Source organism: Aphanomyces invadans (genome assembly GCF_000520115.1).
Source record: "Aphanomyces invadans strain NJM9701 unplaced genomic scaffold supercont1.27, whole genome shotgun sequence".
Classification (NCBI taxonomy): domain Eukaryota; phylum Oomycota; class Saprolegniomycetes; order Saprolegniales; family Verrucalvaceae; genus Aphanomyces; species Aphanomyces invadans.
The window spans coordinates 618,914-631,368 of NW_008580172.1; the positions used below are offsets into that span (position 1 = coordinate 618,914).

The 12,455-nt window shown below is 56.3% G+C and overlaps 5 protein-coding genes across 9 annotated transcripts; 2 read left to right on the forward strand and 3 right to left on the reverse strand.

Moving 5' to 3' along the window:
- Window positions 1-45: 45 nt before the first annotated feature.
- Window positions 46-2,675, reverse strand: H310_10712 (hypothetical protein). Its single transcript, XM_008877155.1, has 11 exons — window positions 2,394-2,675; window positions 2,184-2,350; window positions 2,043-2,141; window positions 1,921-1,995; window positions 1,737-1,862; window positions 1,639-1,692; window positions 1,378-1,566; window positions 1,249-1,315; window positions 965-1,186; window positions 340-810; window positions 46-286 (listed from the first exon to the last, which is right to left on the reverse strand). The coding sequence occupies exons 1-11, from the start codon at window positions 2,659-2,661 to the stop codon at window positions 162-164; spliced, it is 1,863 nt and encodes a 620-aa protein (XP_008875377.1). The 5' UTR covers window positions 2,662-2,675; the 3' UTR covers window positions 46-161.
- Window positions 2,676-3,375: 700 nt separating this feature from the next.
- On the forward strand, window positions 3,376-4,483 carry H310_10713. Of its 2 annotated transcripts, XM_008877156.1 has the most exons (5): window positions 3,376-3,511; window positions 3,592-3,691; window positions 3,740-3,970; window positions 4,020-4,181; window positions 4,244-4,483. In XM_008877156.1, the coding sequence occupies exons 1-5, from the start codon at window positions 3,450-3,452 to the stop codon at window positions 4,394-4,396; spliced, it is 708 nt and encodes a 235-aa protein (XP_008875378.1). In that variant the 5' UTR covers window positions 3,376-3,449; the 3' UTR covers window positions 4,397-4,483. The 2 variants fall into 2 exon arrangements, with proteins under 2 accessions (XP_008875378.1, XP_008875379.1); XM_008877157.1 differs by lacking the exon at window positions 3,376-3,511 and having other exon boundaries at window positions 3,528-3,691.
- A 938-nt stretch (window positions 4,484-5,421) lies between these two features.
- On the forward strand, window positions 5,422-8,387 carry H310_10714 (hypothetical protein). 4 transcript variants are annotated; one of them, XM_008877159.1, is made up of 6 exons: window positions 5,422-5,519; window positions 5,594-5,696; window positions 5,754-6,242; window positions 6,295-7,245; window positions 7,295-7,429; window positions 7,607-8,387. In XM_008877159.1, the coding sequence occupies exons 1-6, from the start codon at window positions 5,443-5,445 to the stop codon at window positions 8,237-8,239; spliced, it is 2,388 nt and encodes a 795-aa protein (XP_008875381.1). In that variant the 5' UTR covers window positions 5,422-5,442; the 3' UTR covers window positions 8,240-8,387. The 4 variants fall into 4 exon arrangements, with proteins under 4 accessions (XP_008875381.1, XP_008875380.1, XP_008875382.1 ...); XM_008877158.1 differs by having other exon boundaries at window positions 6,295-7,429; XM_008877160.1 differs by having other exon boundaries at window positions 7,295-8,387.
- Window positions 7,988-9,953, reverse strand: H310_10715 (hypothetical protein). Its single transcript, XM_008877162.1, has 3 exons — window positions 9,728-9,953; window positions 9,444-9,672; window positions 7,988-9,399 (listed from the first exon to the last, which is right to left on the reverse strand). Exons 1-3 carry the CDS (start codon window positions 9,934-9,936, stop codon window positions 8,425-8,427), a joined length of 1,413 nt encoding a protein of 470 aa, XP_008875384.1. The 5' UTR covers window positions 9,937-9,953; the 3' UTR covers window positions 7,988-8,424.
- An 11-nt stretch (window positions 9,954-9,964) lies between these two features.
- H310_10716 (hypothetical protein) lies at window positions 9,965-12,374 on the reverse strand. Its single transcript, XM_008877163.1, has 5 exons — window positions 11,789-12,374; window positions 11,476-11,728; window positions 11,127-11,427; window positions 10,710-10,961; window positions 9,965-10,663 (listed from the first exon to the last, which is right to left on the reverse strand). Exons 1-5 carry the CDS (start codon window positions 12,356-12,358, stop codon window positions 10,159-10,161), a joined length of 1,881 nt encoding a protein of 626 aa, XP_008875385.1. The 5' UTR covers window positions 12,359-12,374; the 3' UTR covers window positions 9,965-10,158.
- Window positions 12,375-12,455: the final 81 nt, after the last annotated feature.

Here is a 12,455-nt window from a genome sequence, read left to right on the forward strand (position 1 = left end):
GCCGATTTCGCTCGAATAGCGCCGCCACCACGGAGGAAGGTGCTGTTGAGAGGGGCCAATGTGTATTTATTACTCTAACGGCACGTGTGAACGACTTGGTGGGCATCGGCTGGTTTCACGTGGCCGGCATGGGACACGGTTCAGATAGTGGGCGGCGCCACTTAGTACCCCTTTGCTTCGAAAACGCCCTGGGCCTTGATGCGGATCGTGTTGAGCTCCGTGAGGCACTTGAGGCAGTCCTGTTTGACGTTGTCGTACTCGACTTCGCGGGTCTTGGTCTCGATATCTGCATCGCCCTGGTCACCAACATGGCACATGGTCTCGATCGATAAAACGTACACTCTCTCAAGTGGAAGATGTTTTGCTCGTGGTGGCGCAGCTTTTGCTCCAGCGAGTCAAGCGTCTTGGCGGTATCGTTGTTGCTGAGTTGGTGCTTGACGTTTTCGTACTGCGCCGCGAGGAGGTTCACCTGCGATTTCATCGCGTCACGGCGGCGAATGTACTGCTGCTTAAACTTGAGCAGCGACTGTTTGGTCGTCGCGTGGGTTTCCTTGAGTGCTTCGATGTTCTGGAACCCGTCCATGTCGCTCTCCATGGTTTGCATTTTCGACGAGAGCGAATTGAGCTCGACGGAGATTTTCGCGTCAAGCGTGTTGACCTTTTCCAGCTCGGCCTGGCGCTTGGACAGCTCCATGCTCAGCCGCGTTTTCGTCGTTTGCGCCGACTCGAGCTGCCGCTCCTTGAACGTCAAGTCTGTTTTCATTTCTTCGACTTTGGACGCAGTCGGCATCTTGTCCTGGCGATTCAGCCCTACGAACGGGCGACGCCCACGAGTCAGAAGACATTTCTCGCCACTTCAACCGTGATCGCCATGACATGCACGCATGCAACCGATCGAGGAAAATCGACGCACGACGATCGCATCATCGGCCGACACGTGTTGAAGGGTGTGGGACGGACCCACCAGACGAGATGTGCTCGAGCAGGCGCACGATCATCGCTTGGGACTGGCGCTGGTTCTCGAGCTCTTTATCCTTCTTTTCGTCAAACGAGTCCATGAAGGCCGTCATTTCTTGGTCGCGCTGGTACAGCATGTCGTACTTTTGACTGGCGTTGCTGTCCGGGCCGTCGTTCTTGCGCTCCTCGAGCTCGAGTTTGACTTCGTTCAGCGCCTTCTTCAGTCCGGCTACGTCGACATGTGTTGCATCACACCGAGTCATTCGAACGGTATTCTCAAGGTGACCGCACCGTTCTCTTCGTCGGCCGCAGCGATTTGTTTCTCAACCTGCTCCATCTTGGCCTTGTCGTCCTTGACCTGACAAAACATATGAAGGGGAGCGGCGTGAGTTGGGGTTGCTGCAAAACATACAGAGGTACCCGCGCCAGGAGCATGTTGCGGGCTTCCGTGGGGTCCATCTGGGCCGTTTTGAGGTCGGCTTGAATGGTTTTACACTCGCTCTTGAGCCGCATCGCCTGACGTTCGAGCTGGTCGTACTCGTCGCGAAACTTGTCCATCCCGAGCTCGTCTTCTTTGGCCCGGATCGTTTGCATGAGCATGTCCAGTTCCTAGCGACTCATCACAATCAAGCGTTGGTTGGTTGATATCGATCGCGGAAAAGGACTGCCAGGGGCATGTACCTGCGATTTCGCCTCCAATTCTGCCTCTCCCTGGTGGTTTTCTTCGAGCAATGCCTGATCGAAACGTGAGATAGCACGTCGTACTCCGCAGCACGAACCCGGTACTTTTCCAGCTTGTTTGGCGCCAACTGGTTGATCTTGTCCTGCTGTCGCATGTGAATGGCGTTGATCTCGTCTTCAAAGTGCTTGGTCGTGCGCTCCTGCTCCTGGCGCATGATAAAGATCTAAAAGCACCAACTTGGTCCATGAAACAGCCCTTCGTATAACAGGTGGGCCGTGTACCCTGTCGACTTCCTCGGCTTCTTTCATGTTTCGGTGGCGTAGCTGCTCTTGGACTTGCCGAATTTCGTCGGGGTCCTATGCAAACGCGCTCGACGAGGCGACTTGGTCGAGTGAAACGTTACCGTCGCGCTGCGAAGCTTGTCCATGGCGAGGTTGTAGTCCGCGAGTTGCCCCTCCAAGTCGCGCACTTCGATTGCCAAGTGCTCGTATTTTTTCTCAAGCTAAAGACAGATGAGGACGGCGACTCCGGCGGCGTGGTAAACCTGGGTGTACTGGCTCTTGTCCTTGGCGTCCTGGTCGATTTCTTTTTTGATCTTGTCGATCTCGGCCGTGATTTCGGCCGTCTTTTGATGCAGTCGCCCTGTGAAGTACGACGCATCTTGCACCTGACGCCCAGGCCCCGCCGTCATCACGCGCATTCCCATCATCCCTACACGCGATTTTGACGACTGTTTTCGGGCGGCGTAGCATACCTTGCTGAGTCACGGGGCGGTCCGTCACTTGAACTTCAGTGTTTAAGCTCACGCCGTACCCTGCCGACTGGCCAGGTGTCGCTGGCACTTGGCCCGTGCCGAGTCGGCTCGTAAGCGGTCGACCGCCACCAGAAGACTGCAGAGCAGTGCGCTGCCCGGTCCCTGGACGCGAATTCACGGCATTCAGCGGCTGCTGCGAGCCCGTGCCGGGACGTTGCCCAGTGCCAGGGCGTTGGCCAGAGCTCGTGCCTGGGCGTCCCGACGACATCGACGGCAAAGATCCGAAAGTGCCTGTTCAAGATCCATCCACAAAATGTATCTTGGTATCCGGAAATTTCGAACACCACAGCCAATGAAAAACGAGAAGAAATTCATAAAGTTGAAAAACCTTTCAAAAACTCAAAAAATCATCCATGGAATTCGCTTGTTGACGCCCCCCGTTCCTCGTGACGACGACAAGCCAGGCAGTGCCTGGCGCGATTGCCGAAGACAGTTAGGCGCTCGTGTGAGCGAAGATCGTGCTAGGCTCCACATCAAGAAAAGTTATCCTCAACATGGGGGACTAGGGGGGCAAGTGCTACCACACGATGACCACTTACACACACCACCTCTAATGGGACAGGGTGGTGCTGTCAGAGTAAGAAGGTAAGACGGGGGGGGCATGATTCTTTCGACAATGGTATGATGTGTTATCTTTGAATGCAACATGCATCAGCATGACGCTCCTTGCCAAGGCTTGCACATAGAGTCGTGTAGCTTACGCATCTATGTGTCGGCGTGTAGGGGCCGTCGCGCTCAAGGACGACGTGCCTTCGACTCATTGCCTCCCCCACGAGTATGCTGGAGAAATGCCGCCCCCTTCCACCAGCTGACCTAGTTGGCGCCATGGTGCGTGATCCGTGCCGAGCTCCTTTCAAGAGTCCAGAGTGCTAAGGATGTTATCCGGATACGGTTTTCTTGAAGTATTTTTGAAAGCTCCCAACTTGAATTCTCTTCTCCCTCTGGCGGCGGTGGCAGCGGCGATTACCGTACGACGACAACATCCACAGCATCCGAATGGTGGGGTCATGGAGGGATCAAGTGTCGGCGCAGTCGCGGAGTGCAGTGATCAATGAGATGTACGTCGACCTCCATGCACGCATCTCTGTGTGGATACCCACTCGTGCAGTGCTTCTAACCCACCGTCGTGATGTGCAAGGTGCTCCCAACTGTTGCGCTTGCAGGGTGGCGACAAAGAACGTTTACAGCAAACCGTGATGAAGTACGAGCACGCCGTGTGGACGAAAGCGAACGACAAGGTAGGTGGGGCAGTCCAAATAGCCCACATCGCCACCATCGTCGTGTAGGAGTCGTATATGACGACCTTGAGAGCGAAAATACTTTCGTTCAAGCAGCGACCTATCGCGAACGACGCAACACCCGTGTCCCCGATTGGTGTACTTCCAACAACCAACAACGGCGACATGAGTGTGCCGGCGAGCCCCCAAGTCAAGTTGGATACATCGCTGATGGAAGTGGACATTATTCCGTTTTCAGAGCAACTCCAGCAACCAACCCAACCGGCACAAATGCCTCAAGTACGTTGGCTCATCGTCGAACGTTCTCGTCTGAGGACTGTCGTAGCAGGATAGTTCAAATACCACATCAACAGCACTCCATGAACAGTACCAGCAGCGCCGTGTCGAGCTGATCAAGAACCAGTACAACGAGACGCATCAGTGCTGCCAAACGCAACTTGCCCAGCAATCGCAACTGTCCGCGTCCCACGTGCAGCAAAATACTCCGATGGTACGATCGATCGCATGCACGTCGGTCTGGCGTCCCCACACCCCCAATACCGTCGTCCGTAGGCGGCAAGGCAACTGCAAATGACCATGCTCCAGTTGCAGCACGACATGGCGCGAAATAACTTGATGCAGCACCACATGAGCCAGCAGAACAACTTGATCCAGCACCACTACCAGCAGTTGCTGGCTCTGGCCAACCAGGAAATCAGTATTTGATGAGCACACCGAACGCTCTTCATGCGGCGACCAGTGTCTGTGTCCACTCCCGAGTGTTTTGTAGTAATATATCTAGTCTCACAGCACTTTTCGGATCTGGCAACATCCCGTGGCGGTCGCCCCATCCTCGCGATGCACCGCACGACAATGGATACGATGTTGCCATCACGCCTGCATGATTGCAACGCCGAGGTCTCGATGGAACCCCCTTGTTGGTGTGTTAAACGGGACGACGTCCTCGGGTCGGCAACTTCGATCGCCTATGCAGTCAGGGTACCACGGGGTTCCCGAACATTGCAACGTCGCGACGTAGGCTATCGACGATGGCGCCAGTGAGTATTGGAATGCGACAAGTCAATGTTCGGAAGAGTCACACCGTCCATGGCCCCAACTCGACAAGCTCAAACGAGACGACTCGTCGCTGTCAACACAGCATACTAACGTGCGTTGGCATAGGCAACATGCGGCTGTGCATGCTTGACAGCAACTGCGGACGCAACCAACTCCAGTCGACATGCCGCACGACGGCACACCCAAGTGACACTCGTGAAATCGTGAACCATATGAGTTGATACCCTGTTTAATCGGATACTCTCAGAAATACTATGACATAGAGGCTTTTTCGGATTCGAGGTACCTCCATGCTGCAGTTTGGACGAGCAGGTGGCAAATACGCCACCAACACAGCGCAGTGACTGTGGTGACTAGCGTTAGTTTCATGTACACTTGCTTCTCCACAACATGCGAGAATTCCTGGCGACAGCTTGCGGGGAATGGTTGTGTGTGGGGGCGCATTTCCGGCAAACACAGTGGGCAGATGCCTGCGGTGGTCTGCATGCCTTTCGCAGGCTCCATGTTGAAGTCGAGCAGAACGACTGAGGCGCGCCGTTCGCTGCCCTTTAGCCCTTTTCGACACGCCGTCCAGAATGGATGTCGATCCTTCAAAACTTCATACGGTCGAATGGGACGACAACAATTCCGGATACATTATTCGGAATCGCACCATGCACGGAAACTCCTGGCACTTTTGAAATTGCCAGCTCGAGATGGCAGCGCCGACGCCGTCCGGAGGATGGCGCGAAGAGATCACAGAGGAGAACCGAAAGGGGATGATCACGGACATGTATGTGGACTCGCTTGGCGCGGCCTATCGTCCGTGAAAGTGAGCTAATCGTGAATGGACTCTGTGCGCTGTAGGTACCACGAGTTGCTACGCATCTCGGGTGAAAACGACAAGCAGAAGGTGTGGCGGTCAGCTGCCAAGTTTGAATTGATGTTGTGGTTGCAGTCAACAGATCAGGTGAGTTGCCTTGATCTGCGATGAACCCGTCATTTTGACGTACGTGTCGGTGCGTAGATGACGTATATGTCAAAGCTGCAGAAAAAAATTGCGAGTCTGAAAAAGAAGGTCCAATCCGAGACTGCAGGAGTTCCCCAGCAAACTCCAGCCCAACAGCAGCAGCAACAACAACAGCAGGCCCAGATGAATTCCCAAGCGCAGGCACAAATGGCTGCTGCCGCTGGAATGTTTCAGAACCCAGTTAACATGGCGAACGCCGCTGGGATGGCCAATGCGACCAACGCCGCAGCGATCCAGCAGTACAACCAAACTTTGTTCCTCCAGCAACAAGCGGAGCTTTTGAAAAAACAGCAAGAACAGCACCGCTTGAATACCCTTGCCCGCCAGCAACAAGCCCAACAGGCTGTCGCAGCTGCTCAAGCTGCCGCAGCCGCGCAAGCAACCCAAGCCGCTCAAGTTGCCGCCCAGGCCGCAGCCGCCGCGGCTGCAACGACTGCAAACACTTCAGCATCGGCCCCTGGTCCCACAACCACAAATCCATTGGCTGTACGTATTGCCCTTGTCCACAGGACCAATTAATTACACACTGATATTGTAGACCCAGCAACAGCCCCAAGTGCTGATGCAGTTGCAGCAACAATACCAGCAGCAAAAGTCGGCGCTGACGACGGCCCAGCACAACGAGATGCAAAGGCTGCGGCAGGCCCAACTGCTCCAGCAAAACCAAGTGTCAACACAGCAGCACCAGAACAACGTGCCACAGGAAGCGCGCGTGAATCAAATGACACAACTCCAGCAGCAGCACCTGAATGCACGCAACAAGCTCTCAGCCGAGCACAAGGCCAAGCAGGCGCAGCTCCTACGGCAACACCAACAGACTTTTTTGCAGCAAAAGGCACTGCTCGGGCACACCACGATGTCTGCGGCGGCGGCCAATAACGCGAACGCGTCGGCGTCCTCAGGCACTGCTGCAAACAATTCGGCAACCATGAACGCAAATGCGATGAACACGGCAGCGGCGATGCAGCAAGCCGCCGCGATTGCCGCACAGACAAACAATCAAGTCACCGCTGCGCAAGCGCTGGCGGCGCAAAAGTTCCAGCAGCAGCAACGCGCCCTGTCCCGTCAAAACTCGCTGACATCAACGACACCCGGACCAACCGCGTCGACCGCTTCGACACCACCTGTCCCTGCCGCAAACGCCGCTGGGCAATTGGCCACAGCGGCGTCTGGCGACGCCTTGAGCTACGGCGACAAGCTCAAGCAGCTCAAGACCAAGTACTGGGAAGATCTCGTCGTGGTTTGCCGTGAATTCACCCGCATGGCGATGCAAAAACCGGCGGGAGAGTCCCAACAGGCGTTGCAACAACAAGAACGCATTAAAAACTTTTTGCAAAACCTCAAGCGCATCATGACGTTGCTCAACCAAGACCCGACCAAGCTCACGAGTAACAACCGAAATGACCTGGACCGCGTCGAACAGCACATTGAGCGCCAGGTGATGCCGATTTTGTCTCGATTGAAGTCGGACAAGGCCAAGCAGCGAGAAGTACGTGGCAAACAGGATGCGTTCGCCGAAGGTGACAGTATGTCGATAGGACCCGGCTAAGACGGAAACGCCAGTGACACCGGCACCGACCGCTGGCCCAACCCCGGCGGACCTCCAGCGACAAACGGTGCTCATGCAGCAAGCAGCGCAGCTCGAGCTGCAACGGCAGAACCACCTTGCCCAGGTGAGAGAGCACGCGATCGATGGGCAAATGACAGCATGTGGGCGAGTGGTTTTGAATTTGAATCGAACGCACGAACTCGTTTGACGTTCTGCACACATTGGAGCGTTGTGTTTCAGTTTTGTGGTGCATTCTCAACATGCCGGCGACTACCGATCGTGATGGCATCGGTTGTTGTAGCAAAAAGCGGCCCAGGAAGCGTTGGTGAAGGCACAAAAAGCAGAGCTGATCAAAGTGGAAGCAGAGAAACAGCAAGCTGTGGCGGCAGCTGCGGCGGCCGCCGCCGCAGACCAAGAGCGTAAGGTCAAAGAGGAAGAGGTCAAGAAAGAAGCGTCGATGGCCGAGTTGCTCAAACGACAACAACAAATGCAAGCGGCGCAGTTGGCCGCCGCCGCTGCCCAACAAACAGGGCCGCCCATCAAGCTGACTGAAGCCCAAAAGGTGGCGTTGCAAGAACAAGCCAATAAGTTTCGCCTGCAGCAACAAGAAGTTCTCAACCAGCAGACCCGCGCCAAGAGCCCCGCGAGCCAGACCAAGCTAGCGCAGCAAGCGCATTTGTACGGCGTGCACATCGCCAAGATCACACAGCAGCTGCTCCAGGCCAAGTTGGCGGAGGAAAAGGACAAGAAGGACGAGATAGTGTCGATCGTGTCGATCAACTCGGCACTGAACGCGTCCGAGAACTTTCTCAACGTGATCACAGCCTTTGCAAAAGACAAGCCCGACGTGCTCGAAAAAGCCGCCCCCACGTTCGCGGGACTGAGTCAAGCACTCGGAACAAAGCTGACGACGTCGTTCTTTTCGTCCTCGTGACGGGATTGTCATAAAACACGTGAGTCCCTACCATTGCACCACGGTTGTCTTTGCCGTGTTTTCGCGGAACGACCGAGTCAAGAGGGGAATCCCTTGGAGACGGGGGGCCGTGCCAGATCCTTCTCTGCAACGAAGGCGCATCCTCTCGAGTGAATCGACGTTTTGTTTGCGCTGGTACAGGATGGCTACGCCACGCGGTTCTTCTGGAATCGAGGCAGCGGACGAGCAGACGACTGACGCCACCACACCATCGCCACGACGCTACCGACTCCCGCGACACCTGCGCCGACGCCAACGTACACCACCCACGACGAGTCACTCGCACGCAGCGCCGTCGGTTCAGGATAGGCGTACATGGAGTCGAGGAAGCGCAAGACCGCGCGGGTATCGGTCGCGCAGCGCGGACAGTCGGACGGGCTCGGAAACACTGGATGGTGCACGCGCGCATTGACCGCGCTGTGCATGTTGTATGCCCACAGCTGCAGCGCGACGGGGGATTTCGTTTGCAGCGTCAGGGGATTGACAGCGACAAAGTGCTCTCTACACGCGTCGCACGTCATGAACGTTGCGACGAACCCCCGAATGGCTTGGTACACTTGGACACAGTCGTTGGGAGACAGCGCCGTCGTTTGATGAGCGGCGATGTGGATCACGGTCCATAGCCCACACGTGTAGCTGTGGCATCGCTTGTACGACTTGCCATCGGTCTGGAACAGCCCGTGCAGGTCCATCCATACGGGCGTTTCGTCGGCGGCGGCGGCAGGAGCGGCGACGGACTCGTCTTGCCAGGCATGCAGGAGATTGTGCCATGTCACCATGTCGAGGTGGTCGAGCGATGACACATCGTCGTGCAAGACCTTGAGCGCGGCGCGGTGGTGCGGCCCGGGAAACGTCCGCTGGTGCAGCCACAGCCACTGTTTCAACGCTGCCAACTCGACTGGGGAAAGGTTCCCTTCGGACGCGGCAAACAGCTCGTGCTTGAGACCATAGACGATTGCGGATGCGGCGTCCTGGAGGCGCGATTCTCGAGTGGTCGGTCCCGACGATGCGGTCCAGTACGGGCGAACGTGGGTGGACATTGCCACGTCCGCGACGTCGCTGTCCTTCGCCTCGGAAGATGGAGCAGGCTGTTCTGTTGCCGCATCCAGTAGCTCTTGCACCTGAACGATAAGATCACCGTCATGTCCATCGTCGATCGACGTACCGTGGCGTAGATGGTGGAAGGGCCACTGCCGCCGCGTCGTCGGCGGGTCTCGCCGACCTCGCCAAAGTTGTAAAACACTATTTGGGGGTATCCGTGGATTTCGAAACGTCGACACAAGACGTTGTCGAGGCAATTCACGGCGCCGACACGGATCCGACCGCCGACGACGGCCTTGTAATGCGCGGCAACTTCGACAAAGGCCGGGGCAAACTGACGACAGTGGCTGCACCTACCAAGAAGCATGAAGTCGAGACACGATGGCGTCGGATGGAGACGGCGCGTACATGGGACTGTAAAAGTTCACGACCCAACGAGCGTCGGACGTCACATGCTGGTAAAAGTTGGCATCGGTCAAGAACGTAACATTCTCGTGGCCGTCGGGAAAGAGCGCGTCCGACCCCCCACCCACCGCTTCGGGCATGGCGTGCATCCATGCAAGCACCGTCAGCAGCGGCGCCAGTCGCCGCCACCCACGTGCCATCATCATGCCCATGTTTGGCTGCAAAAACGAACGTCGTCGAGGAATTTCCTTATATATGTATATATGCGACTGGCTTCTTCGACGGAGCGAAGGCGCCGCCGCGGCACAGCGCTCCATGCGTGCCATGTCTCGTTCGGATGCCACGACGGCGCGTCGAGTGCCAAAGCCATCGACCATGTCCAAAGAAACAATTCGACGTAGATTACCGGTGTGGATCAAAGGTCGCGTCACCAACTACGCATACGAGCGGTATCCGTCGCGGCGGTGCGTCTGCACCAAATAATGCGTGCCAATGGCCAAGAGCGCGCCGAGGACCATGAACCCGAGGATTTCAACCGCATTCGACTTGGTCCCCTTGTCGTTTTGCTGCGGATATCGGTACGGCGCCATCGGGTCCGTATACGTTTTGCCGGGCCACCCATTGAACTCGGACATTTCAAGCCACTCCTTGCTGTACCCAGGCACTTTCATCTGGGATGGCGCTTCGCCCGTGGTGATGTACCCGCCAGAGTACTTGCCCACAAGCGACCACGCGAGGGTCCACCACGACGCCACCACGTCCGATGCCAATGCGTTCGCAGCAGCTTCGACGGCCGTTGCATTCAGTTTGGCTCGGAGCCATGACGCGTGGGCGGCGATCGCGCGCGTCTGCGTCTCGTTCATGTGGCTGCGGACGTCTTGGCCATTCACGACATTCCACCGGAGCATGCTCCACTGGTTCACAAAGTTGAATGCCCACCTGGGACGCGTCAGTCGAGCAACCATCAACGACCATCGCGACGTACCAGGCAGAGCCCGTGTTAAACACCGACTGGTTTCCCGTCACGTACGATGCCGGCACCGACGACTGCGCACACGAAAACGGAACAAACACCGAACCATGGGGACTGTCCTGCGCGTACCACGCCGTGCCGCCGAGGTGGTCGGGCCACTGCTCCGACGGCGTTTGGATTTGCAGCACAAACGAAAACATCGTGCGATACATTGCTATCGGGCGCTCCCACCCCCCCGACACGTTCTTCGCTGGGCCGTCATACCTGCAAATGCCGTCATCTCGTCAAAGATGTTCAACAAATGCAAAAATTCATCGACAAATGCAAAAAATGCACCAGCAAACGACAAAAAAATCGTCGTCCAATATGACTTTGATGGAAAAAATTGCAAATATTCACAAAACATTTCGCCAACGGATACAAGCGTACCGAATCGGGGCATGGAACGCACCAGCACCCAAGCCGCGCGTCATATCGAAGGGCGTGCCTTCATAATGGTCGCCCAGCAAGCGCATCAGGTGCGGCAATGCCACGGGCGAGTCGACCGGGATACTAAATGGGTATGTCGTAAAGTTGACCTGGAAGCCGATGCGGGGATCAAGCTGCAACGACGGCGCAAACGTGTCGAAGATGCGCCAGAGGCGGCGGCCCGCGTACAGGGGCAGGATCCGGCCGGCAAACATCGAGAGATCGTCCCATGCGTACGCCTTGGTGAAGTCAAACACTTCGTCTGGAACAAACATGTCAGGGTGCAATCATGCTGCCAAGAGACACCGACCTGGGGAATGCCATCCCATCTCCTGAGCAAACGACACCACGTTCGACGACGCGAGGAAGTTGGCCGTGTCCGACAAGTTCATTTCGCGGATGACAAACGCATTTGCAATCGCCGTCACGTGTCCGTCGGGGACGCGCTGCGCCGCCCACACTGCACTCGAGTTCTTTGGCCCCGTCAGTACATGAAACACCCACATTTCGCCATACTTGTCGGAGATCGCCAACGCTTCCGCCGAGTCCATGTAGCCGGGACTCTATGCAGAAGTAGTGAGCACCCCGATAAAATGGATAAGCGATTCCAGAGGTAGACGCACCGCAGGATCCCCGCTGTCTTCGCTGAAGAACCCGTACTCGACAGCCAAATCGCCCATCGTTTGCACGGCACATCGCGCGGAGTCGCATCGTTCGAGCGCCACCTTGGTCAATTCTGCAATCCCAAACAGATTGAACCCGAACGGGACGTCCTTGGCCCACCCGACCGTTTTGGCAGTGCATGTGCTTTCGGCAATGCTCAACTGCACTTCGTTCATCATTCCGTAGTCTTGGTCAAAGTACGCATACGTGTGTGGGACCTGGGGAATGTACCCCAGTGGCGTCGACAGGGTCTGGTTTTCCACAGGACGATACAACGGACCGCGATCTTGCGTCGTGAGGCGGGGATATCCACCAAAAAGATTGTACACGGCACGCTTCGATCCTGGCGCGTGATCGGCAGCTGGGACACGAATTAAGCGAATATCTGCAGCTCCACCACCGGCATCATCTGTGTGTGCCAATAGCGATGACCCATCCGCAGACGCCTTGTGCGTGACTCCAATGACTGTGCATCCATCAACTGCTTCAAAGAGCGAAAAGGTTGCTGCAAGGAGTGCCGCAACGTGCATGCCGCTTCGAGGAAAAATATCGAGTGTGCCAATTGGATGTGGTTGAGTGTGGTGTGTCACAACTTCAACTGTTATTAAATTTCACAGATTATCGAGA

Coding starts and splice junctions, on each gene's coding strand:
- H310_10712 (XM_008877155.1), bottom strand. CDS start 2,661: ATGTCGTCGGGACGCCCAGGCACGAGCTCTGGCCAACGCCCTGGCACT. Junction 2,351..2,393: donor CCGCCCCGTGACTCAGCAAG/GTATGCTACGCC, acceptor AATCGCGTGTAG/GGATGATGGGAATGCGCGTG. Junction 1,187..1,248: donor TGCGGCCGACGAAGAGAACG/GTGCGGTCACCT, acceptor ATGTCGACGTAG/CCGGACTGAAGAAGGCGCTG.
- H310_10713 (XM_008877156.1), top strand. CDS start 3,450: ATGGTGGGGTCATGGAGGGATCAAGTGTCGGCGCAGTCGCGGAGTGCA. Junction 3,971..4,019: donor AACCGGCACAAATGCCTCAA/GTACGTTGGCTC, acceptor CTGTCGTAGCAG/GATAGTTCAAATACCACATC. Junction 4,182..4,243: donor TGCAGCAAAATACTCCGATG/GTACGATCGATC, acceptor CGTCGTCCGTAG/GCGGCAAGGCAACTGCAAAT.
- H310_10714 (XM_008877159.1), top strand. CDS start 5,443: ATGGCAGCGCCGACGCCGTCCGGAGGATGGCGCGAAGAGATCACAGAG. Junction 5,697..5,753: donor GGTTGCAGTCAACAGATCAG/GTGAGTTGCCTT, acceptor GTCGGTGCGTAG/ATGACGTATATGTCAAAGCT. Junction 7,246..7,294: donor ACAAGGCCAAGCAGCGAGAA/GTACGTGGCAAA, acceptor GTATGTCGATAG/GACCCGGCTAAGACGGAAAC.
- H310_10715 (XM_008877162.1), bottom strand. CDS start 9,936: ATGGGCATGATGATGGCACGTGGGTGGCGGCGACTGGCGCCGCTGCTG. Junction 9,673..9,727: donor GTGAACTTTTACAGTCCCAT/GTACGCGCCGTC, acceptor GCTTCTTGGTAG/GTGCAGCCACTGTCGTCAGT. Junction 9,400..9,443: donor CTTCCACCATCTACGCCACG/GTACGTCGATCG, acceptor CTTATCGTTCAG/GTGCAAGAGCTACTGGATGC.
- H310_10716 (XM_008877163.1), bottom strand. CDS start 12,358: ATGCACGTTGCGGCACTCCTTGCAGCAACCTTTTCGCTCTTTGAAGCA. Junction 10,962..11,126: donor GCGTTCCATGCCCCGATTCG/GTACGCTTGTAT, acceptor CGGCATTTGCAG/GTATGACGGCCCAGCGAAGA. Junction 10,664..10,709: donor TTTAACACGGGCTCTGCCTG/GTACGTCGCGAT, acceptor GACGCGTCCCAG/GTGGGCATTCAACTTTGTGA.